The sequence below is a fragment of the Cyrtonyx montezumae genome, unplaced genomic scaffold, assembly GCF_038088225.1.
Source record: "Cyrtonyx montezumae isolate F1298 unplaced genomic scaffold, pur_monq_1.0 scaffold_9, whole genome shotgun sequence".
In the NCBI taxonomy this organism is placed as follows: Eukaryota; Metazoa; Chordata; class Aves; order Galliformes; family Odontophoridae; genus Cyrtonyx; species Cyrtonyx montezumae.
The window spans coordinates 8769542-8794355 of NW_027072100.1; the positions used below are offsets into that span (position 1 = coordinate 8769542).

The 24814-nt window shown below is 39.6% G+C and overlaps 1 protein-coding gene across 3 annotated transcripts in view; it reads right to left on the minus strand.

Moving 5' to 3' along the window:
• The window catches only part of DIDO1 (death inducer-obliterator 1), a 46429-nt gene that overhangs the window by 11280 nt on the left and 10335 nt on the right, over window positions 1-24814 (minus strand). The window contains exons 1-13 of one of the 3 annotated variants that reach the window (XM_065754597.1): window positions 24265-24450; window positions 22962-23160; window positions 21502-21612; window positions 20305-21214; window positions 19698-20016; window positions 17061-17273; window positions 16170-16395; window positions 5254-5713; window positions 2426-2585; window positions 1660-1776; window positions 1332-1439; window positions 963-1098; window positions 295-841 (exon numbers count right to left, since the gene is read on the minus strand). In XM_065754597.1, the coding sequence (XP_065610669.1) occupies window positions 295-841; window positions 963-1098; window positions 1332-1439; window positions 1660-1776; window positions 2426-2585; window positions 5254-5713; window positions 16170-16395; window positions 17061-17273; window positions 19698-20016; window positions 20305-21214; window positions 21502-21612; window positions 22962-23160; window positions 24265-24435 (3677 nt within the window). In that variant the 5' untranslated portion in view covers window positions 24436-24450. Of the gene's footprint in view, window positions 1-294; window positions 842-962; window positions 1099-1331; window positions 1440-1659; window positions 1777-2425; window positions 2586-5253; window positions 5714-16169; window positions 16396-17056; window positions 17274-19697; window positions 20017-20304; window positions 21215-21501; window positions 21613-22961; window positions 23161-24264; window positions 24451-24814 lie in introns of those variants that run through there. The other 2 variants (XM_065754598.1, XM_065754601.1) reach the window with 2 other exon arrangements.

Below are 24814 nucleotides of genomic sequence, written 5' to 3' on the forward strand. Positions count from 1 at the left end.
TCATATATGCTCACTTTTCTATACTTGAATCTGTATGCAGATTTTGACATCAAACACTTTTATTTCTGTGTCAAAACATGTTGCAGAATCTTTGCTGTCAGCATACACTGATGCTCAGAAAAAAATGACCAATGAGAGAAGGCAAACTCAGAGATTATGAATTAGAATTCTGAATCAAGTTATTTGCATTCTGATTAATGGCAGAGGGGGGTGAGAGGAAGAGGAGGATAAACAAACTTTGAAGATAACTAGGCTAAAGATTCAGTAGCATAGCTTACTACTAAATATACGCACTTGATACTGGGTAACTGATGAACAGCTAAGTATCTTCGATCTGGTGAAGACGATGGTTTTGTCAATATTGATTTGGGGACCGTTGTAACTGGTTTTGACATTTCCTGCTTTGATTCTCCCACTGAAACTTTCTCAGATGCAGGAGCAGAACGTGGGGCTGTCGCCGTAATACCAGAGGAGCTGCTCAAAGCTGTCCTAGGGTCTCTACCAGAAACTGTTACAGTTGTGACAACTGCACCAGTGCAAGTGGCAGGAAGAGCTGAAGCTTCTTCAGATACAGAAGAGTCTGTATTGTTCTGGACTTGAGTCGTAGGAATATAAGATCGTTCTAAGTTTGACTGGGAAACTGCTTCTTCTGCAGGTTCAACATCAGTTTCCATTGCATCTTCAGTTACTGCCTCTTTGGCAGGCTCTGCTGCTGCTGTTGGTGCAGAACTTTCATACTTTGGCTGGACTTCTGGTTTCGGTTTTGACTCCACCTTTTTAACAGAAGCCACTATCTTTGACTTCTTAGCTACTACTTCATCTTCAGATGCTGAAATCTGACCTGTAAATTCATTTAAAATGCTTCTGGTTACTATTTAACATTGAAAATGTTATAAGAGAAAAAAACAAATAAACTTGCAAATAAAGCTCTTAAACTTCATGCGAAGTCAACGTGCAGATACCTGTACAAATTTTGCAGTTCAGATCAAAAAGATGGGCTCGGTGCTGACTTGTTGTATCCTTCAACATACTGCTAAAAACATCCAGAGAAGGAGCGCTGCTTAATTTTGGTACGCTTCGTGCTGACTCTTGCTGCTCCTAAAAACAAACACAAAAAACATTTTGGTTGATCGTCAACTTCAACCATAAAGAAATGCTTTGGAAATGTAATTAACTTTTTATGAAATGAAAATGCTCACAGTACACTGACTAGGTAACAGTCTTACAGCTCACTGAAACAAGAGACGTTTCTGAGGAAAAATCTGAGGCCCTACTTAGTTACCACTGGACTCCCTTGATGTCTTCATACTAAAGCAACAACTAACACTTACATCAGAATCAGACACTGGTGGAGAGTCTTCCATAGTTACATCAGGTGCGTGCTCCCGTTTCACAGCTACTTTCTTGATCTCATGTGATTTTTTTCTTGACTCTATCACCTGACAGAAACAAAACCACTTCAGTAAGAACACTGTGCATTTATTTTATAATTGCTTTCTGTACTTCCTTATCAGTTGGCTAATGGAAGAGAAAAACTTTTCTGAACTTATAATTCTTCCTACTTTGTTAGAAAGAAAACAGTAATACGAGTGGTAAGGGCTGGTGAACTTGCTTTTAATTCATACTGAAAAACATACTGGGAAAATGTATATCACTTACTGCTTTGGGTGGTTTCTCTTTCCATACAGACAGTTCTTTAGATAGAAGTTCTTCTGGTTTCATTCTCACTAGTTTTGACAGAGAGATTTCCCCATGAAGAACACGATGAAAAAGTCCCTAAAAACAAAACACACACTGTTGCTACGCTGAAGAGAGTTAGATAACACAAAAGATTTGCAGTGCTGAACTGTCAAAACATGCACGGATTTATTAATTCCCTATTAAAAAATACCAATTAATTATAAGCAAAGTTGGAAAGGTACAGCAACCAGAAAACAAGGATGAAATAAACAACAAGTACAAATTTTCCTTATTATCATAAAAAAGTCAATTTAACTGAACAGTCATTTCAGAAGTTGAATGGCAGAAATTAAGAGGGGAAAAAAACCACAAAAATTAAGGGTTCTCTAGTCAATATTTCCACCTGGAAAAGTTTTTTTCCTTCTAAAACAGAAATGATAATGTACAGAAGTAGTATTGTGATACATACTACAGAACATCACAGGAGGAAGAATCAAGTCTATATTTAAGAACGCTGTTCAGTGAATAAAAACTCCTAAAGCCCAGACTTAAATGTACACGATCCAACTGAAGTCCAATCCCTACTAGATTTATTTTTTTTTTAATATCTGAAGGGATTTAAAATAATCTTGAATTGTATAATTCGTAAGTCTCCATCTTGAAACTCAAAATGTTCAAGTCAGATTTCGACATATTAAAAACATAATATATTTCAGCACATTTACTGTTTAAGGAAATTCCAAACCTGATTTTTTGGGTCCTTGAGGTTGAACATGATGCTACGGTATTTACTCTTGTATCGGTTGTCCGTAACTTGGAACAAATTAAACATCTCCTTCTCAATATTAAGTGCTACTTTCCCTACTTCACTCTCTGTCATGACCAGATCATCGCTATCATTGACTCTGTTAAAAACAAGAAAGGGTATGCACATTTATGTTAGGCATGAATCTTCAGGTAGCATTCATAAAAAATAACTTTCCAAAGGAAGGAGCTAACCTGAGCTCCTCTTTACCCAGCAGGGACTCAAGTCTCTTTTAAAAGACATCTCAAAACTGAAGCCTATCTGAGGATCTCAAGCTGTGACAGAAGCAACCTCTTGTTACTGTCTACAGATGACACAAAAGAAAGCCTGAATGAGCTGAGGTCAGCCTCTGCAACTGCTCCTGGCACCAAAACACAGCTTTCAGTCACAAGCTACATAGGAAGCCTAAGCTCTTGCGTTTTTATCTCAGACTTCCTACTGTGAACAGCAGTTCTAATTCAGAGGTGCTACCAGAATGCAGCAGTGTACATCTTGACAGCTGACCACAGCGTTAAAAGCACTTGTGGGACAACTTGTTTCAGCATTCTTTTATTTTTTATATATAAATGCTAGTTACAAACTTTTTGCTGTGATATTCCCAATATTATTTTTTTGGTACCACCTCTACACCTGCAAACACTGCCATCACCAGATTTTAACTTCAGATCATTTGCAATGCAAATGTAATCTAATTCCTCAGATGTAACTGCCTCGAGCACAGATGGGCTACGGGCTTTGTTGCTTTCTTCTTTTAAGAGCTTTCATAAGTTCATAAGGTTGGAAAGGACCTATAAGATCATCTAGTCCAACCATCCTCCTATCACTATCCCTACCCAACTACTAAATCAAATCCCTTAGCACCTCATCTAAACGCTTCTTGAACAGCGCTAGGGATGGTGCCTCACCCGCCTCCCTAGGCAGGCCATTCCAGTGCCTGACCACTCTTTCATCCCCGGCGCAACTTGTGGCCATTCCCTCTCGTCCTGTCATTATTTATCAGGGAGAAGAGGCCCAGCCCCTCCTCACCACAACCCCCCTTCAGGAAGTGGTAGAGTGCAATAAGGTCTCCTCTGAGCCTCCTCTTCTCCAGACTGAACAATCCCAGCTCCCTCAGCCGCTCCTCATAAGACTTATGCTCCAGGCCCCTCACCAGTTTTGTTGCCCTTCTCTGAACACGCTCCAGGGCCTCAATGTCCTTCTTGTAGGGAGGGGCCCAAAACTGAACACAGTACTCAAGGTGTGGCCGTACCAGAGCTGAGTACAGGGGGATGATCACCTCCCTGCTCCTGCTGGCTACACTATTTCTAATCCAGGCCAGGATGCTGTTGGCCTTCTTGGCCACCTGGGCACACTGCCGGCTCATGTTGAGCCGAGCATCAACCAACACCCCCAGGTCCTTTTCCTCTCTACATTCTTCAAGCCATTCTGCCCCAAGCCTATAGCATTGCATGGGGTTATTGTGGCCAAAGTGCAGGACCCGGCACTTGGTCTTATTGAACCTCATCCCATTGAGCTCAGCCCAGCTGTTCAGCCTATCCAGATCCCTCTGAAGGGCCTCCCTACCCTCAGGCAGTTTGACACATCCTCTCAACTTTGTGTCATCTGCAAACTTACTGAGGGTACACTCAATTCCCTCGTCTAGGTCATCAATAAAGATATTAAACAAGATGGGCCCCAAAACTGACCCTTGGGGGACACCACTCGTAACAGGATGCCAGCTGGACTTAACTCCATTAACCACTACCCTCTGGGCACGGCCCTCCAGCCAGTTCTCCACCCAGAGAAGACTGAACCTGTCCACACCATGGGCTGCCAGTTTCCTTAGGAGAATACTGTGGGAGACCGTGTCAAAGGCCTTGCTGAAGTCCAGGTAGACTACATCAACAGCCTTTCCCTCATCTACCTGTCTGGTCACCCAGTCATAGAAGGAGATGAGGTTGGACAAGCATGACCTGCCCCTGGTGAACCCGTGCTGGCTGGGTCTGATCCCTTTATTGCCATGCACGTGTCGTGTGATTTCCCTCAAGATCATCTGTTCCATAACTTTCCCTGATACCGAGGTCAGGCTGACAGGCCTGTAGTTCCCCGGGTCTTCCTTACGGCCTTTCTTGTAGATGGGAGTCACATCGGCAAGCCTCCAATCTTGTGGGACCTCTCCAGATAACCAGGAATTCTGATAGATGGCAGAAAGTGGCTCAGCAATCACCTCTGCTAGCTCCCTCAGCACCCTTGGGTGGATCCCATCTGGCCCCATGGACTTGTGGCAGTTCAGATGGAGGAGTAGATCTCTGACCGTCTCTGCTTGGATCACAGGGGGTGCATTATGCGCCCCGCCCCAGACTTCCAGGTCAGGGCAAGTACCGTGTGGACAACTGTTCTGTCTATTAAAGACAGATGTGAAGAAGGCATTGAGAACCTCAGCCTTTTCCTTATCATCTGTGGTTACATTGCCTGCCTCGTTGAGTAAAGGAGGGAAATTTTCCTTAGTTTTTCTCCTGCTGTTAGTATATTTGTAAAAGGGTTTCCTGTTCTCCTTTACAGCAGTAGCCAGTCTAAGTTCAAGCTGGGCTTTAACATTTCTAAATGTGCACGTTGATTTTAGATCCAGACTTCTTATTTTTAATAAATTTCAAACACTAAATTTATTTGCACTAGTTTCCAATGTAAGTTAAATCCCTCAATTTTGCTCATCAAGAAATAAAACTGCAGGCTTAACATTTACTTCCATGTATAGCTTCCTATATAAAATAAGTGCTTTGAATTCCCACCTCTTCCACAAAATTTCTTTTAGGGACCGCCGAATATTTTGTCGGATCTGAGAGTTGGGCTGTGACTGCATAGAGACAGCCGATACTTTTGCTTGACTACTTCCAGATGCAGAAGAAACAGAAGATGGAGCAGGCCTTTTGAGTCCTGCACCCAAACTGGAAGATGCATCTGTTTTTTTGGGAAGTGACGAGCTAGATGGAGAAGCTGAAGGCTTTGAAGGAACACTGTCTGATGAAGGCCATGGCTTCTTGGGAATTACACCTTTGAAACTCCCAGTAGAAGGTTTCAGTGGCTGTTTAGCTAGTGACAAGCTAGAGAAGGTTGGGGCCTTCTTTGGAATAATACTTTTAGTGAGGGAAGATGTCTGTTTCTCAGCCACAGATGTTGAAGCAACAGCTCTCTTCGATGCCACTGTGTGCTCTGCTGCTTTGTCTTCCTTCTTTTTCTCTCCCTTTTGAGCTGTCAAAACAAAGAAGAAAGTACAATACTAAATAGCAAGTTATAAACATAAGCATTTACAAAGACCATTTATCAACCTATAAAGAAGCCTGTGAAATGATACCTCTGGAGAATAACTACCTAGGATACAAATTTGGCAGGAAGAAATGCGCCTTGAATACTAAAGAGAATACATCTTGCCAGACTAAAGAGTTTAACAGTTCCACCTTTGGTGTACAGGTTGAAAATCTTATTTACACACTATGCAAAAAAAATTGAAAAAGGCACCACCACCTTCAAAGATTCACAAATTGGATTTCATGATCAAGCTTCAAAAGAAGCCCACGCTTACACAAAATCAATACAATCTGTATCTTACATTTAAATGGAAAAATTCTCATAGTAACTTGCAGAAACTTTTTATTCCAGAGGTTGACTTGACTGGATTGCATGAGTTTGTGACTGAATTCAGTTGCTTTTTCATCCACCCACCTTCTGGAATCAACAGGAACAATCCAGGATAACAAAATAAGCTGAAAACAACCCCTTGGCACACAAACAAGATTTGTTCTACCTCAGCTTACCAGAAATATCATCTAGAAATGTTAGGGTTACAGTGAGCCTGCACTAACACACACATTACAACAGTTCAAGCAACGATGGGCTCTGAGTGAACCTACCTACTGAAATAAAACATTTCCAATTAAAAAAGACAAACATTCTCCAAGTCTTTTTTTTTTTTTACCCCCTCTCATAAAACTGCAATTAGTTACCAACAAATTAACATATTTTTATCTGATGCTTTCAACTACTAAAGGTTCATCAATGGAAGAACTGATCCTGAAGGTCTAGATGCAAAAAGCTGTATACTTTCTGGAAAAGATTCAGGAATTTTAGATAACTTCACTAAAGTCAATAGGTCCCTCTTCACCCTCCTCACCTGCTACAAGAGCAGAAATTATCAGGAAAGGTCTGATGCAGCCCGTGTTCACATCTGTCCTGAAATAGACTGGAAATGAACAAAGGTGGCACAGCTGTGTAAGAAACCTCCAAGCAGCATCCATTTTGAATGGAAATATAGCCACAAAAGAGGAAGGTTTGGATTGCTTAAGGAACATAATGCAACTGCTCCCATGTGGCTGAAACCGCCTCCCGACCTTTCCCTGTGGTTCAGTTCTAGTTGACCCTGAACACTTGTACACTCCTCCAGTAGAAAGCATGCCTGTAACAGCTTTGTTACGTCTGCTCTTATCATCGCAGTTCCTCCACACACAGAAACTGGTGGTTCAGATGAACTAAAAATAAACATTGCACCTGAGCTTCCATTAGGCAAACTACAGACACGTGTCTCAATGGGAACACAATGGGAAGATGGGAAGCATCGTATACTGTCTGATTTTGTTGTGGGTTTGGGTTTTTTTTTTCCAGTTTTTGTTTGTTGTGGAAAACTGTATTATCACATTGTATTTTTCAGAGTGAAATTTCTGAGGTATAAAATGAAACAGCTACCAAAATACATCAAAACCTTTTGAAGAACATTAAGATCTTACTCTAAAGTAGGTTATTATTCTCATGCTATTCCTTAGTCTAGTCTCAGTCACTGTCAGACTGAGCACAGAGCTAGGCAGACCCTCAGCAGGACCCACACTGACTTTCTGGTGGTCCCCCCACAAAGCCTACCCCACTAACCCCACTTATTTGTCAGGTGGGGTCTTCAGCTATCTCAAGAGGGATCAGAAACTGTTGCTGATGGGATTGGTTTGGTCAAATTGGGCATCCAGAGCTAAAAGATGTAAAAAGCCAGCCTATTCAGCATTAACAGCATTGAAAAGAGAGGATGAACAGCCAAAGTGTGTGTATGGTTAAGTGCAGGAATTGCTCTACTTCTGTTCCCTGGCTTATTGCATCTTCTGCACGGACTTGCATCTCTTCAGTCAAGTGGGACAGCAGCACCTTTCTGTGACTCACTATGGAAGGCAGGACAGCACAGCTCAGGTTTCAACAAAATGACCACAGTACAATTCAGTCCTCAGTGCTAAGAGCTTTAGTTGTGTGCAGCATAATTACAGAACATTAAATACTAAAATTGTACTTTATGCTCTCCAGTGATTTGTTCAAATTAGTTAACGAGAAGCATGCTGATGAAGCTAACTATAGCACAGCCAAGACGTTGTGTTAAACAGATGTTGTTTATATTAAAAAAATACATCTACTCTAAGCCTTCCTTACATTCCAAACAACTACAACATGGGTAAGAATATGTACATGTAACATAAATAAGTGGTACTAGTGCCAAGGTAGGCTGAACTTCCCCAGGTTGGTGGACAGCAGAAACATATGCACTGAAAAGGTTTCCAGTGTAACACATATGCTATTTAGCCAATAGGGAATGTGCAAACATTTCAGTTTTGTGAAAGTCTAACTGTTTCACAAGCCAAAACAGTAGCTTATACCATACACTATCTACCTAACTGTACTTGACAGTACTCATTCTGTGGACACCTCACTGTCACTGAAGGTTATTAAAATGATGTGTGCACTGACAACAAATCATGGGTACTTAAGTCCTGTATATGCTAGTAACCTGCCATGACAGCAGACGAACCTTATCTTCAACTCATATCCCATACTGACTTTGAGAATGCAAGTCTGACCTATCGAGGTTTTGGTTCCACTTGCAGACATCCCAGCCGCACCAACTCACTGTGCCCTTGGTCAGGTCTTGCAGTCAACACACAGGAGGCAGGAGCTGCAGTTGAGCATGGGGAGGGAGCAGGACTGCCTCTTCTGCCAGCAGCTCGCTGCCCTATATAGACTCAGTTGCAATGTCAGCACAGCCCCAAGGCTTGTGCTACTGCAAGAGCGTGTTTGAGAAACTTAACAGAAATGTGTACTCTCTCTGGTGAAGGTATGTTAACATTTGTGGAATTTAACTTCTGAACAGATGTCACTGTTGCTCAGCAAACTGCTGCAACAATAACAAGCAGGTATCCGCTCAGCCCCTGAGTTTCAAATCGCTTTGCTTTGCGGTTCACCAACAGCTTGAAGACACAGACAATGCTTCCTACACAGGGGCTGCTGTGCTTTGTTCTGTGATGTTTCCAGTCCTTCTTTAATCATTAGCTCCAGCTTACCTACAATAAATGCTCTTAAACTGATTTTAAAATAAAGGCTACTACAGAACATCAGCTTAACCATCAGCTGGAAAAGGTTTCACCAGACAAAGGTCGGTGCCAGAAGGAAGCATCTGCTGACTCTTCCATGCAACACTTCTGAATCCCTGGGCTGGATGTTAAAGACACTTTACAAAACCAAACCAAACCCAACAGTAAATTCCCATATGTTACCCACCCTGCCTTGTGAGCTACATAGACAGCAGCAGGGTTCTTACTGATTGAAAAGAGGCATGGGCTAAAAAGACGGAGGTACAGATGGAGCTAATGAGTCGGCTCATTGCCAGAGAGACCCAATGAGCACAAAGCTAGAAAGGTATTGCTTTTTGTTTTTAAGGCTTATGAAACAGCATTACGGTTATCTTAACTACAGACATTACCACAATCTCTCCCACTAGATGTCATCAGATACAGAACACCTCCCCAAAGGAAATTCCTGTTAAAGATAAGCTAAATATTGCAACATGCAGCTAAGAATGAAACTCCTTTAAGCTGTGAGTAACTGCTGCATTATCTGATGTGTTACCGATGAGCCTGTTGGAAGTCTGATGTTTAAGTATACTTCATTTCTTTAAGGTTCAGCTCTGATGTTTCGGCATCATAACAAAGGTTAGATTCAATTCAAGAATGATTTCCACAGTGTAGCACTGATATTTTTTCTGTGAAGGATTTGCAGGATGCATTTGTGCTGTAATCCCTCACCTGCACAGGGAAGTTGTGTTTTGTACCACCACCACCACGAAATCTATCCACAGGAAACTTTGTTCTTCCCACAGCCTCTCCAAAGTTTTTCTGCAGAGATGGCACTCAAGCCTATTTTGGGTCTCTCTTCTTCACCCAAAAGTTGGGAGCAGCAGCTTTAAAAAGCCACTTCAAATAGCCACCACCCCCTCACTGCCCCTATTTAAATCATCTATGACACGATGTTTTGCTGGAGACATTACCTAGTTATTCCAGTTCTTAAACATCTGGAGAAACGTAATGTATTTTAATACTAACTGGACCACAGCTCTTCAAAGACTGCCAATTTCTTGCTCAAGTTGTAAGCTGTGCTTCACGTGAACCACAGCCAATTGAAAAGTATTTTGCAATGAGTTTATAAGGCTTAGATTTAAAACAAAACCTCACAACAGTGACGAAGTATCAGAACTAGCAGTCCAGAACACTACTGAAGTTGGTTTTTTTTCCATGAATAGTATTCTTGCAGCCATAGAAGTTATTTGCTATGGAGTATTTATAAGAAGTTTCCTACAGAACTAAAAACCTTCAGCACGAAGTTGTTCATACACAGAACTACAGCCTCTACCATCTAACACAGTCTAATATTAGACGTGCTCTCCCTCCTCCCCTGCCTACACTAATGCTTCAGGTTCCTTCCCCTCCCCCATGACAGAATTCCCTCAGCAAAGCACAGGGAGGATGGGATGATGGATGCACCTCACTCAGCTTACTTAAAACTTCTTCCTACTACAAAATAGTGACAAAGTGAGCAGGACCTCACTAACCCAGCACTGCCTTGCAGATCAGCAAGCCTTCATGTGCCCACAGTGCAGAGGCTGCTGGAGCAAGCCATGGGTTCTGTGGATACTCTTAATTCTCCCTGCTCACCAAAGCGAAGAACTTCAGAAAAAATATAAGGCATTTTCAAACATATGCACTGCATGCAGATGCTGTGAGCATTAACAGCACGAGAGCTGGTGGCTAACATTCAGTAACTTGAGAAATTTTGTACAATTCCACTATATAAATCAACCTAGAAAGCAGTGCGCAGCTTTCTGTGATCCACCTTGTGGATTGCTTATTATACCCAAAAGGATTTGGGCATCCTTTTCAGAGAAAAAATAGTTACAGCAAATTGACAGTATTAGTTTAGTTTTGTGGTTAATAAAGCAAAAATATCTATTAGAAGGTATTCTCTGAAATCCTGTGTAAACTGAGCCGAGTAATCGTATGTTATCTCTAAGGACTGGAAGCAGCACTCACCCTACTCATGGCTTAAACATCTGCTAGAATTTTGTTGTAGAAGTATTTAAGAATTAAAACGCACCAGCACTGGCCAGTGAAGTTGCAGACGGCTGTGCTGCTCCTTGCTCTGAGGTATGCAGCAGCTGCACCATCAGTTTTTGTCCTGCCACTCGTGTACTGCAGCTGTCCAGTCTGAACGTGGCTCAGAGATTAAACATCTCACTCCTATTTATCAATATTTAAGTCCAGGAACAGCAAGTTTACCTTGCTAAAATGCTGAAATGGAAGATGGGAAAAACCTCCCCAGCCAAATTTAGCATGGCTGTTTTCTCAGCAGCTTCTCTTCGTCATTCAGCCCGTGCCCTGTACAAACTTGTCTCACGGCTGTGGTACGACTGACCCCCCTCTGAATGACTAGTGACAGAGATAACCTCAGCACAGCAGAATGTAATCTCTGTACTTCAATGCAGTGGCTGCTACAGAGCTTAAACCCATGAGTTTAGGTGACATCTTTTGATGCATTACCTAACTAAAAACTGAACAAAATACACGGGTCAGCTGGTGCTTTCGATGTCAGTTATAAAGCACTCCACAATGGGAAGTTACTTACCCGTCAAGGGGAGCTCCTCAAGTGCAGCCTTTGCAGTCACACTACTGGGATGCATGCCTGACATCTGAGCCTCAGAAACTCGTCGAAGAGCCAGTCCTGTTAGGTGCCACTGAAGCACCCTCTTGTGGCACTGAGCACTCAATGCCCAAGGCTGTGAAGGTGAGGCGTAGCTCGTAACAGCTCCTACTACGTGGCCGCGCAATTGCTGCTCTCCGGAAGCTTGGGGCTTTCTCAGTTGGTTTTCTTTTTTTTTTTTTTTTGCCTTGTCATTTCTCTCAGATTGCTTAGCATTAGTTTCAAGTCATTCAGAAGCACTGAACTATTCTTAAAGAGGTTTAGGTGTTAGTTTCCACAGCTAATTGCCTCCAAAACAACGTGGAGAACGTCGCTCCTTTTAAGATCAAATCGAACTTTATTACCAAAAACTATCATTTAAGAGGTGTGTCTCCTGCCCTCTCTTGTCCCTTAAAAGCATTTACGCATTATGATCTACACAGTCAGTTCATAATTAAACTGACTGCACATTCAGGCACACAAAGTCAATCTGACATTAAAATTAACTAATTTAGGAAACTCTGAGAAGGGGCTTGTCTGTAGTGGTGATCTTTGCACTCAAGCCAGCACTATAGTTATCTTCATGCAAATCTGGAACTTAGACACGCAATGCTTTGATTTAATCTACATGAAATTATGACTTATTCTAGGTAACTACCTCTTCATAACTGTGCCAACTCCTGAGAGAAAGAGAGGCACTGTCTACTGATAAAAATGAGAGATCTGCTTGTTTTCAAGAACCTTTTCTGGATCAGCACCGTCATTCGTTGTAGGGACAGGCCATCTTCAGGTTCCAAGTTCAGTACAGAGATCAGCACAGCGAACCATCAGCACCAGTATCAGCAGCAATACTTGACTTCAAAGTGCAAGGAGGTGGGTCGCAAAAACAACCCTTTTATTTGGGGACTAGCAGAGGAAAACCTTTTTCACCAGCTCTCCAGTCAACAGAATAAGTTCACAGAACTAAAGCAATACTAGTGAAAGAACGCAAAACAGCAACAGGGGGTGGTGAGGTTTTTTAATCAAACTTGCATCACTTTCAGTTTTGGTGACGAGAGGTAAACCACCCTGATAGTCACAGTGCATCTGTAAGTTGTACCACGTGTCTCCCCCATCCCGTCCCTTCCCTCCTGTGACAGCACCTCACACTGAAATCAAGCACCCATCACGGTGCTTCTGCTGGCATTCTGTTATCCAAGTGCCACAAGGGTGCTGGGTGCTTGAAAGGCACAACAGAAAATATGCTAGCAGCAGGGACCTTCCTAACATAAGACACACAGCAGAAATCTTCAAGTGGCTGACAGCCACAGGATGGATGTAACATACCTGGTAGAGCAGAGAAGAGGAGCTCCAGGAGTTCACAGGCAGGAGATGATAATTGCTCCCCAAGGATGCCACTGCTCCTTTTAACAGGCTGAGTCCCAGGGGACGTTGGCTTCAGCAGCCAATACTGGTCTGCCTCACTCCAGAGTCAGGGTTCACATTGCCCAGCATCCTCTGTGCCAGCACAGCACCCACCACACTCACGAAGCAAGTTTGGCACTGGAGCTGTGCTACACCAGACAATCCTGCTCTATAATCTTTCCAAAGCCAACTCCAACATACTTTCTCAGCAGTTCTGGCAGATCCATCATTAAGTATTCAGATCATCATTTGATCCCTCAGCAACTGTTCTGAAAACTCTTCTAGTTACAAAGGGTTAAGCCTAGACCACATATACATCAAGCACATCCTAGAAAACTGCTGGTAACAGAAAATTAGGAGCTCTTTTTATTCCTTTGGTACTGTTCTATAATTAATGCCTCTTAGAACAGGCCTGTTTTGCAGAATAAATGTAGCATTAAGCTAAGATAGCTCCTCAGTTTCAAGGTCTCAACTGAGGTACCTGAAGTAGTTTAGTTGTCAGCAGTAGGGAACCTGGCCCAGGTTACTGTATAATCTCATAAGGGAGCACTCACAGTAAAATAAAAGCATCAAGTTTAACAACAAATAGTCATGTCCTTGCAGTCAAACATACTTATGACTTATACTAAAGTAAAGTCCTTTCCTAGCATTTAAGCTGAACCATACCAGTGTATCTACATACTCAACTGCAGAGTTGCAATGTAAGCAGGTACAAACCTGCCTGAATAGGCAGCAGCCTGTGCAGAAATGGCCTTTTTTGTTCTTTCTACAGTGATACATTAATTCCACCACCTGAATGATAACTCCTCTGGTCTTGAGTACAGATTACAAGGGTGGAAAATGTATTATATGTGGCATATGTGCTGCCCTGACACTGCATTACAAAAAAATCATATTTTCATGCACCCATTGAACTTCCTGATTACTGGATCCTAGTATTACTGCAATGCCCTGACAGTTGCCATATTTTGTTGGAGGTGTATAGGAACAAAGCAGTCCAGATGTCTTTTGAATGTGGGACCATAAGTTACACAAGCAAGTACCATTCAAACTGTGATTAGTTCTTAAATGCAGAGAAGATGAACTACACAAGAACAAATGGAGAAAAGTGAAGGGGGATAACAAAAGCGAAGTGTTTTGTTGTTGCTTGGTTTTGATTGATTGTTTTTTAAATAGACAGAGCTAGTGCTCTGGGAACCTTGCTGCCTCTCTTCCAGAAGGTGGCAGCATTACGTTGTTTCTCCCCAAATCACTGCTGTAAAACAGGACAGGAGCATCACAGGTAGTGTACTTTGATCATCTTAATGGAAGATCTCCCCAGAGAGTTCCACTCATTAACAACTCTAAGAAATATGAGATACTGCCAGTTTAAACCACCACAAATACTCCCGAAGAAGATGCAACAGCAGCTTCTTATGAAGATGATGATAGATTACATTTGTCCAATCAAAAAGCAGGACAATCTTTTTATCCAAACATACAAACATTTCACCTGGTATTTTAGTAGTGCCACGGTGTCCACATATTAGCACAGCTTACCTTAATAACAGCAACGTGAAGTTCTTCACTGCATTTGATATGAGCTTGTCATCACACGAACTAGGCTGTTCTCATTACTGAAGTCTGGTATAAACAGATTTTTTGCACTAATTTAACAGTTTAGATAAGGGGTCCAGTTTTTTTTTTTTACTGGAATTGGTTCAACCAGTGTAACTTGCTTTAAAATTTAACAGCAATCCTCTTAAAAATAAATAAAAAAAGCCCTGTCTCAAGATCAGTATTCTTGCCTCCAAGGCAAACAGAACTATAGTATTAACAGCATTTTAGGAACTATGGTTGTATCAACATCTGCAATCACATCGAGATAGAGGGTGTGATATGAATATGACAAGCAAATGGGCCCCTGTAGTCCCATTTGGGTCTCTCCAAATTATGAGTTAACATTTACAACAATAGTTTCTGATTTAAAAGGTAGTTTCTTTAGAAGAAACTCAAAATGCAATTTATAAAAATATCTATTTTAAGACTTCCTTCTAGAAAAAGGCACAGTGTATTTTTTCAACCAACAGTACAAAAATATGTAAGGAAAAACTATAACACTTTAAACCTTCAATTTGGATAAAGAAAATTAGCATGGGCCTAGTAACTGCTATAGTAAAACTGAGCAGCATAAGGTAGGCAGTGTTCTGTGTTTAAAAATTAGAGCTTGAAAATTTAGAACTTATCAGTTACTTTTATATATAATATCAAGGTTTACCAACTATGTTTATTTCTAAGTATAAAAGTTGGCTGAAGTGTGGTTAAGAAAGCAGAGAGCCCTGAACTCCTGAACTCATTAATTTTCAAGTGAGAAAATATTAAATACTCAGTCATGTGTTTCAAAAATGTGCAATGTAAGATTTCATCTGAAGTTCTATTACTGCATCACAGAATACTTAGTTGGAGTAAAAGAAAATGTCATTAGCAAGAAGACTTGTTCAGGCTACAAAGCAGTATTTACTTACCTTTAAGTGTGTTACAAGGATGTTACTCAAAACCTGCAAATAATGCAATATTTCTGTCTAATCTCCACTTAAGATGTGTCCTTGTGTGTGTGGATAATGTGTGAAGTATGAACATATAAATAGGAAGGTAAAACAAAAAAAAAAAAAGCACTTCCTCCCCCCAAACTTAAAAATAAAAAATGGTCCTTAAATTATTTCATGTAAGGAAGAAAATCAGTAGGAAGAGCTTGAATATACTTGACAGTTAAAAGCAGCTTGCAGAAGTGTAAAAGTACTGTTGGACACCACGTCGAAGATTTCCTTTTCATCACTAACAATGAAAATGTAAGGCCTGAGAGACAGGTGAGAAATCTAAATCACAAAAATACAATTCAAAGCAGTACAGTCAGTTGCTGATTCAAGCTGCAGACTGTGAAACCTTTTTGTTAAACTTTAAAAATGTTGCAATACTTACCTTTTCTACATTACAAACAGGTACTGTCTTTATGGAAAAAATTTAAAGCATAATCATGAAGTCTGCATTCACAAATCATCTGAGTAGACTGATAGGCTCTTAATCAGACAACTGTCCCACATACAAGTGAAATTTCTGCTAGTGTCTCCATTTACGTGCATCTCTGCGTGTGAATCTTTGAAGGTGGAGAAAAGCTTTGTGCCATGTTAAACAATCAACCCTAACCCTAAACTCCCTAGTCTTGCAGAGCCAAGAATGGATGGGTATTCAAAGAAAATGTGGTTATTCATGAATATCCCTATGCGATACATACATTTGAACAACAGTGAAGATGATATGGCAGCAGTCTTTTCAGGCTTTACAGCATTGTAATTATGATCGCTTGCCCATGATGGTGTGGTGTTTTCTGCTGCTGGCTCTCTAGCAATAGGTTGAGTATTTGCCTCAGTCTTGGCAGCTGACAAAACAGTCTTCTTCACATTCGTTTCTTTTTTCTCAGGAAATTGTCTTTTCTGGTTTGAAAGAGGCTTAGTGCCTGCCTGTAGCAATTGAAAGAAGCTTAATTACTAACACTCATCAAATACATTGTACTTCACAAACAAGCAGTGATAAAGTTACACACAGGTAAGCAAACTTATTCTACAGTAAGCTACAGTAAATACAACTGACAATATGGAATCTCAAATTTAAGTCTTTAAAGTAAAACATAATACACTGCAACTTCAGCAGCAGGGAATGATTTAAAAAACCTCCTGTTTTCCCTCCTCTGATCTTAAAACTACTAGCAACTCTATAGCTGTTTCAAAAGGAAGGAAAGGCTATTTTGCTTCCTACACTTACAATACAGTAACACAGTAATTCAGAGTTTACAGTAATCCAAAATTACTGCCCAGTGCAGTAACTTGGAGTTAAACAAAAACGAAAAACTTATTTGCCATTGAATTTAAATTAAATGGTGTACTACTCACACTTCTTTGCATTAAATTATCTAAAAGGTGCTCCTAAAGGACTTCTACAAAGTCCTTTCAATAAACTACCTACCTATTCAAACAAGTTTCAAGGCAACAATTTGTATGAATAAAAAAACAGGCCAGAAAACAATAAAAGGATGTTTCTCTTCAACGTACAACTTTGTAATTTTATTTATCTAAAACAAGCCACTATTCTTTGACACAGTGGTTTCAGATCACAAATATAAACTTACCTGGAGATGAGATTTTGTCACTCCAGGTTTTTCAGATTTTGGTTTGGTCTTCTCTTTAGGTTTTGGCTTTGTATCTTTGCCCGTACTCAGATACTTCATGGTAGCTGCAGCATGTTTGAGAATGCAGTCATTGCTACAATACACAGAATCAGGCTGAGCCACATTGAAACAGCCAGGACCGATGCACTTTGACACGCCAGGAGCTTCAACTACCTGAAGATTGAAGTAGAACAAGGTCAAACTTAAAAACAAGGCAACAGAAAGACATCTTTACAGCACAAAAAATTACCTATGTAAAATTTGTTTTCATTCTTGAGATGCCACAAACAATCCATACAAACTAAAAGGATTTCACGCTTACAACAGTGTTTTTAGAATGTTTAGAATGTGTTGTACTGGTCACTCTGCTAGCAGTGAGCTAAAGAAAAGTGATTTTCAGATCCCATGAATGCAGAAATGCTTTTGCTCATATCCTCCACATAATGTGAGGCACTTTTAACAGCACAGAGCTGGTTTCACAAGATTTTTGAACCACATTTTGTTTATGTACCACTACCAGCACCTGTCTTCAACCAGACACACACACAAAAAGGCATTCAGCCTTTTTTTTTTTTAGGGCATACAGGTAATTCTTGCTGAAGAGGCTTACCAAATTTAATACTAGAAGTCTTCGACTGACATAAGCAGAACCATTCTCCTACTTAATTTTGTCATAGTCTAGTACATATTGAAAACTTCACAAATGAAATCTGCATTTTCTCCTACTTCACACTACTCTCAATGTCACTTCATCTCTTATGTTAACATTTAGAGTATAGCACCATCCCTCAAAAACAGTACATAAGGTCAGTATCACTTGTTCCACCTTCTAGATTACTCATAAAAATGTTATACAACTACATTACACAACTGACCTAATACTTGAAATTGCTGTGGATGGGGACAGTCTCTCCTCTTCCATAAATTGCATTTTCTAACTACCAAAGTAACAGTTTCTAAGCAATATTTCCACTAGAACAAATCATCTTTACATAGCTTAGCATCTTTCTCCCCAGAGTCAAGGATTAGTTTGTTGATGTGGTCTGATAAAAGCTGAATTTGGGATTTTTCCCATAAAAACTGAGATTATGATTTATATTTTTTTCCATCACACATACATTTAACTGGGAAGTTCAGGACAGAAGTACAAAATTCCCCTAGGAAGCACCTCAAACAAAAAAGATAACTGAGCCACCATTAATTATTAAGGACAATTACTCAAGTGATGACAACATTTTCATCACTGATGTTTTTATTTATAGAATTCCTAGGAGTTTTGATCACGAACTACTATTCTTAAATAACAGGTGCTTCTAGATAGCAACAAAAAGAGTAGCTAAAATATTGGTGGATTTTCCATACCAGGCAACTATAATCTTTTTCTTTCACTGCAAGAGATGTTTAACCCATTCAGATAACATGCTAGCACGACACTACCAAAGTAGAAGCAGTACTTGAAATTAATACTAATGCTGTCAGTGAAATGCAGATCCCAGTACACAGACCCTCAGAACTGTTTGTGTACAAGTATACATTCAACACAGCTGAAACTGTTTGCAAGCATTTAAGGTAAATATATTAAATGTTTACTCAGAGTATTCAGAATACACTAAGCTGACACTGTTCTCATCTACAATTAAGTTCACTGTGCTGATATTAATAGCTCTGATATTTAAACTGATGAGTTTGTTTTTCATAAATATTTTATATAAAAGTTTCTGCAATAGATTCCTCCTAAGAGAAGCTTATAATCAAAGTCATCAAACTTACTCTAGGGATGACACCAGAAGTCAAAGATTGTCAAAGAACAAAATCACACAAAAATCTGAACAGCTGTAGCATTCTGATAACAAATATACTACATGTGGTCTTCAAGGCATAATAAGAAGAGGAAAATGTTGGCATTAATATGGTAGCTTCCGTAATACAAAGATGATCACTGCAGCACAAAGTTTCACATTTGCATGCCTCGAGCTGAAGCAGCTTCTCTGGCTGTATTTTAATTTGAGCGTGGAATTTGATATTACAGAATTTAAGCTTATTTTATATTTAATGTCAGAATTCACAATCAATTTTAAAATGCACGTTTTTATCTTACTCTTTCCATATAAAACAATTCTCTATGTACATATAACTTGAAGGAACATGACAAAAAATACCAGAACTTTAACTAGAAGTACAGATGTCATTGTAGCAGTTGGTACACAGAGACACGTGCCAAAATTAAGTAAAAACTTCCACTATCATGGAAAATGTAAAAAAATTGAGATTTCAAGGCTAGGATAAGATGGACCAGAATTTTGATTTTTATTTGATTTCCAAAACAGAATTAAGAGAAAATGTTTGTATGGCATTTCCTTACACCTAAATATAAGTTTTAAATCACCACTTTCAAAAAACCTTTTTTTTTTCAGTTTTACTTAGCTCTTGCACTGATATAACTACACATAAACTACTGTTCAACAGTAACATTTAGAGAGTCGGTAAGATTTATATTTATCTTTAATAGGCAAAATTGGAGTTACTGCTGTACAAGTAAGCTACTGCCTCGATGTACTCCATGAAATATGAAAAATACTGAAAACCTAAAATACTTACAGGTTGAAATATCTTGAGTTTTTTCTTCCCACTTGGATTTGCAGCTTTTTCAATCCTACCCTTGATCCCTTGGTCCTCAACAGACTTGTGTTCAATTGTTCCTATGCTCGTGAATTCTGTACCATCCACATTTACTTGCCCTGCTTTAGCTTCCTGCTGGTGTGTTTCTGAAATAGACTCATCCTGCCCTTGTAGAATGGTGCAGTTTGGACAGATATAGTCCTCACCATTCCTTTCCAACAGCCGCCCTCGAGCCTCAGAGATACCCACACAGTCACCATGAAACCATTCCTCACATCTATCACAACAAATCATGAACCTGAAAAAAAAAAGCAACAGTAAAACATTATAAAATAAGACTACAATTAAAATGTGACTTTTTACGCAAAAGATATTAATTATCCTGCTATCTTATCAGTATAATATATGAAATGGCCTTGCCATTGATTTGTTGATTATTTTATCCCCTTGAGTATCTGCTATAAACTCACCCAAAACTTCAAATAAACCCAAGAGCTTGTTTAAACATATCCAAAAAGTAAACCATACCTGGAAAAAATAAACCAAAAGCTAACTGCTTGCATTTTTAACTGCAAGTTTTGCCCACCTGTTGTTATGAGGCTGACGGCAGATACAGTATAGTGCATTAGGGTCATAAATCTCAGACTCAGGTTTGCTTTTGGGCAATTCTTCAGGTTCCTCATCACTAATTCCTTTTGCTCCAGCAGGAGGTTTGATATCCTTTTGAACCTGAAGCTCTTCGGTGTTTTCTTCAGACACAACAACCTGACTTGCAATCTCAATGTTATCTACAATCTCAGGCTCCTGTTTGATAGATATTTCAGTCTTAACTGGTTGATCAGACGGGACATTATCTGTTTCTGTCGGATCCTGCTCTGAAGTTCTTTTTCTCAAGCGATTCTGTATTTCTTTTAGTGTCAGCTGAGCAGGTTTCTGTTCAACACGTTTGTTTCTTAGTCGATTTTGCAGTTCCTTTAGTGTTAACCCATCACTGTCACTGTCAGAAGTATCTTCCTCCTCTTCCTCCTCTTCATCCTCCTCCTCTTCTTCCTCTTTTGTGCGTCTGCTTTTAGAGCCTTTCTGATCCTTACTACTCCTAGTGCTAATCCTGCGAGTTCCAGGCTTTGTATCGGAAGCACTTTCAACGCTATCTTCTGATGCAGTTTCAGCATCTGTAGCTGGACAGGATGCAGGTTCACTTGAATCTTCCAAAGCAATAGGAGCATTCCTCCTTCCTCTGCGCCTTACTGTTGTTAGGAATTCCTCTACTCTTTCTGTTCGCTTCGGTTGTCGCCCACTGCGCCTGAGATTTAAGCTCTGCTGCTGCTGTTGTGGCTGTTGTTCACCAGAGTCCATATCAATGTCCCCAGCACCTTCTCTCTTGGCAATTGTAGTCCTCCGAAAACCCCAGGTTTTCCTGAACTCTTTGCTTGTAGGCTTGATAGACTTCTGTTCCTCCTCATTGCTCTGCTCACCCTTTTCATCCAAAGCTGATGCTAAAAAATGAGAAGTTACTGAATTAGTGGTGGTGATGAATGTTTTTTCCTCAACATTTTTCCCCAACAACATACTACTATTTTCTTAGTAGCATCAGATGTACATATCTCCACCTCATTTTATGGCCTTGAAAACAGATTAATAATTCCTTGTGATGGCACTGCCACAGCTAAACACTGTACCAAAATAACCCAACTGCTATGGTCTCCCATTTTATTTAAAAGCACATGTGTATGATGGACAAATGAACTTATTTTCTGCTCAGTTTAAGAAGGAGAAATCTTACCAGGGGAACTGTTTTCCATGTTGTCAGTATTAGATTCAGATTCCAATGACACTGGCTGTATGCTTATAGCTTGTTCCATAGTACAGACACCACTCTCCCCACCTTGAAACACTGAAGACAAACACAAGGTTCAAAATTTAGACTGAAGAAGACATACAGCCTCCACTATTCACTACCAAGGTTTATTTGCTAGGTGAAATTATACAAAACAGTAAAAAAAAAAATCAAGGTCTTCAGAAGTATTTCTCAAAGTAAAAAAATCATCTGAATCATACTTGAGAAAGGCTGCTCACTGCTTTTATTATTGGCGAGGAGGTTTTTGGTCTACATGATCTACCAGAACGAGGGGGAGGCAAGGGGAGCAAAACCCTCCAAGTCTTCCCCAGTGTGCCAGAAGTCTATCCTACTGGAGAAGCAGCAGCAAGTCACACGAACAAATAAAACAAATCTGAGCCTACATTTTGAACATTCAGGAATAATCTAGTTAAAGTAAGTTTTTAAAGTTAGTATTATATCAGTCTCATGTTTTAATTGAGTTGTATGCCATGTAAATTGCACTCCTAGAATTCAGGAATCACATTTTGCAGCCACTGCAATTATACTGCTCATGTAAGATGATAACATGCAGTAGTAAATACACCAAAATGAAATGGATAAACAGAAACAGTATTTTCAAATCGTCAAGAAGAAAAGCTAACTATCTCTCAAACATGTTTCTGGAGCAGACACACGCATTTTCCTGGCACAAGAGTTGCCCAGTTAATCCCAAAGGGCACGTTAAAGAATTCCCAAGTAACAGTAGTTACTGCAAGCATCAGAGCTGTTTACAGCTGCATGTTCTCAGAGGCATCCTTCATCAAACTTTTCAGTCTGTTTCCAACGTTGCAGTGTGTCTCAGTGATAAATGCATCCTTATTTCACACACAGCACAAAAGTAATGCAGTTGATGAGGTATCACATGATCTCCCTACGGTGAAATTCCTGTTTTCTATTATTATATTTTATATAGTGTTAAAACAGAAGTTTAACTATCACTGCTATCAACAGAGAATTTTAAAACCCCATATTTATATTAAAAACTAATATTTGAAGTACAAATCAAGTCCTTCAGTGAAATCCTATGAATTTAGCTATAAAGATAGAAAACTACATCAAACAGTAACTGATTAATATGAACACTCGATTAGTAGCATGAAACATGAAATCCCTTTAAATTATCAAACCAACCTTTCACTATAGTTTTTTGTTCTGTCTTTAAGGGCAACACTAAAATTAGACCCACATCAGAAAAAGGCTGCAATGGAAGCAAGAGCAGAACAAAATTAAATAGTTAACATTCACATCTTTGTTTACTATGGAAGGTGAAGACATGCTAAAAATTATAGGCAGAGGTAATCTCAATTGAGATTTAAAATCCAAATAAAATGAATAGAAATGAGTCTCTTTAAATTGCACCTTACCTGACACAGCATTAGAGGTTTGAAAAGCTTCTCCGTGTTGAGATGAATTAAAAGGTGAGCCAGAAGAGGGCAGCAAAGGATCACAGTCATTCAGCATTATCCTTGCAGCACATGCTGAATTCCCCGATTCAGAAGCTTCAGACTGAAGTTCTGAGCTGTTGGCAGGATCAAATCCCAAAAATTCTTTTTGTGACAACTCCTGGAAAAAATGAAACAAAAAAAATTGAATAAGACACCAATGTATTTATGAAGTTATCTTACCACCAAATACTTAAGCTTGGAATTGTTTTATATCCATTATAAACCAACTTTTCTTATTTTGTCTTTTTGCCAGTTCTCCATTTTCAGAAAGACACTGAAACGAGAATGAAAAGCTGAAGTAAAACAATACTACCTCCACCACTTACCAACAGATGAAATTCATCAATGCATGGAGAGTTCACCAAGATTCAGAACAGTAAAAAGCTGTATTCAACACATTAATTTCTAGTATTTAAGAATATTCTGAGAGCTAAATTTACAAAGTATATATTATGCAATGAAAACACAAACAGTATTAAACTACACCAGTATGCCAAGGTTGACCAGTAGGTATGATTTACCAGTTTGTTAAATTCATTACAGAAGAATTAAGGAGTACTCCCTACCATTGTCCCTATCACTGAAAAGGTTTGCAATGCACAGCATTTCAGAAGCTTCAGAGAACAGAAGGTGACATTAATAATCACTTTTTTTAATCCCCCAAAAATGACCCCATAAAACATTTCAAAATCAAGGTATTCATATACAGTATTGAAACAAGACCAATATTTAGTCCAAGGCTCCCAATTCACATTAAGAAAAGCATTACAAACACTGATTGTTTGCTTCTGAGTTAATTTGGCTGAAAAATCTCATGGAAAAAAGCCAACAAGACTTCTAACACCCTAATGCAAGCCTGGAAGAGAATTTGGGAGGAAAAGGAAGACCTGATGGAGGAGATAAAAGTGTCCCTTTTCAGCTGGCCTTTAAAGAACAGCAATACGGGCCAGATTCTGCAATTAAAGACAGAGGGGAAAAGCCATACTAGGTGCAGGAGATCAGTAACACACTAGTAGTTTCTCCAAAGCATTAAAATCAGACTCAGGTAGTCATTTGCTGTTTAGAAACATGTTTTACTTACTAAATAATTGTCTCTGGGTGTACTCCAATGACATGGGGAAAGAACTCCCACCAAAATCGTGACCGTCAGTGAACCACTATTATCCCATAAACAGTTAATTTCAGAATCTGCCCTAGTACTATATCTCATGACATTGAATACCTGCTCTAATATGTATTTTGCTCCAGTGTCAGAACCAGTGATTACATCCAAGGAGTCTGTCAGTGATGTCTGAAGACAGTCTGAGTTATTCACAGTGCTTTCTTCCACGCTGCTGCTCTGTAATAACCTCTCAATCTCCCTGTTCAGAATCTCCAACTCATCACACATCATGAAACTTTTAAGTGATAATCCTAAAGGAAGAGGGAAAGTCAGCTAATCACTTCTTGTTCAACTCTAACATTAAACTATGAAAATAAACTATATTTCTTAAACAGACAAGAAGCGCATATTATTTGAATAACTTATCCAATAATATACTAAAGATAAATACTAAATCTATACTAAATCTAAATAGATTACTACCCTCATATTCTACAGTTATACGTCAGTGTCAGGGCTGCTTAAGCAACATGCTCTTCACAGTTTTTGTTCTGAGCCTCAGAGCTGATATCACTAACTTGCTTTCCAAGTGGAATCAGCACCTTCTTGGAGATATCCCAGCTCATGGAACACAATACACTTTTCAGTGTGACAGTCATACCCCACCAAG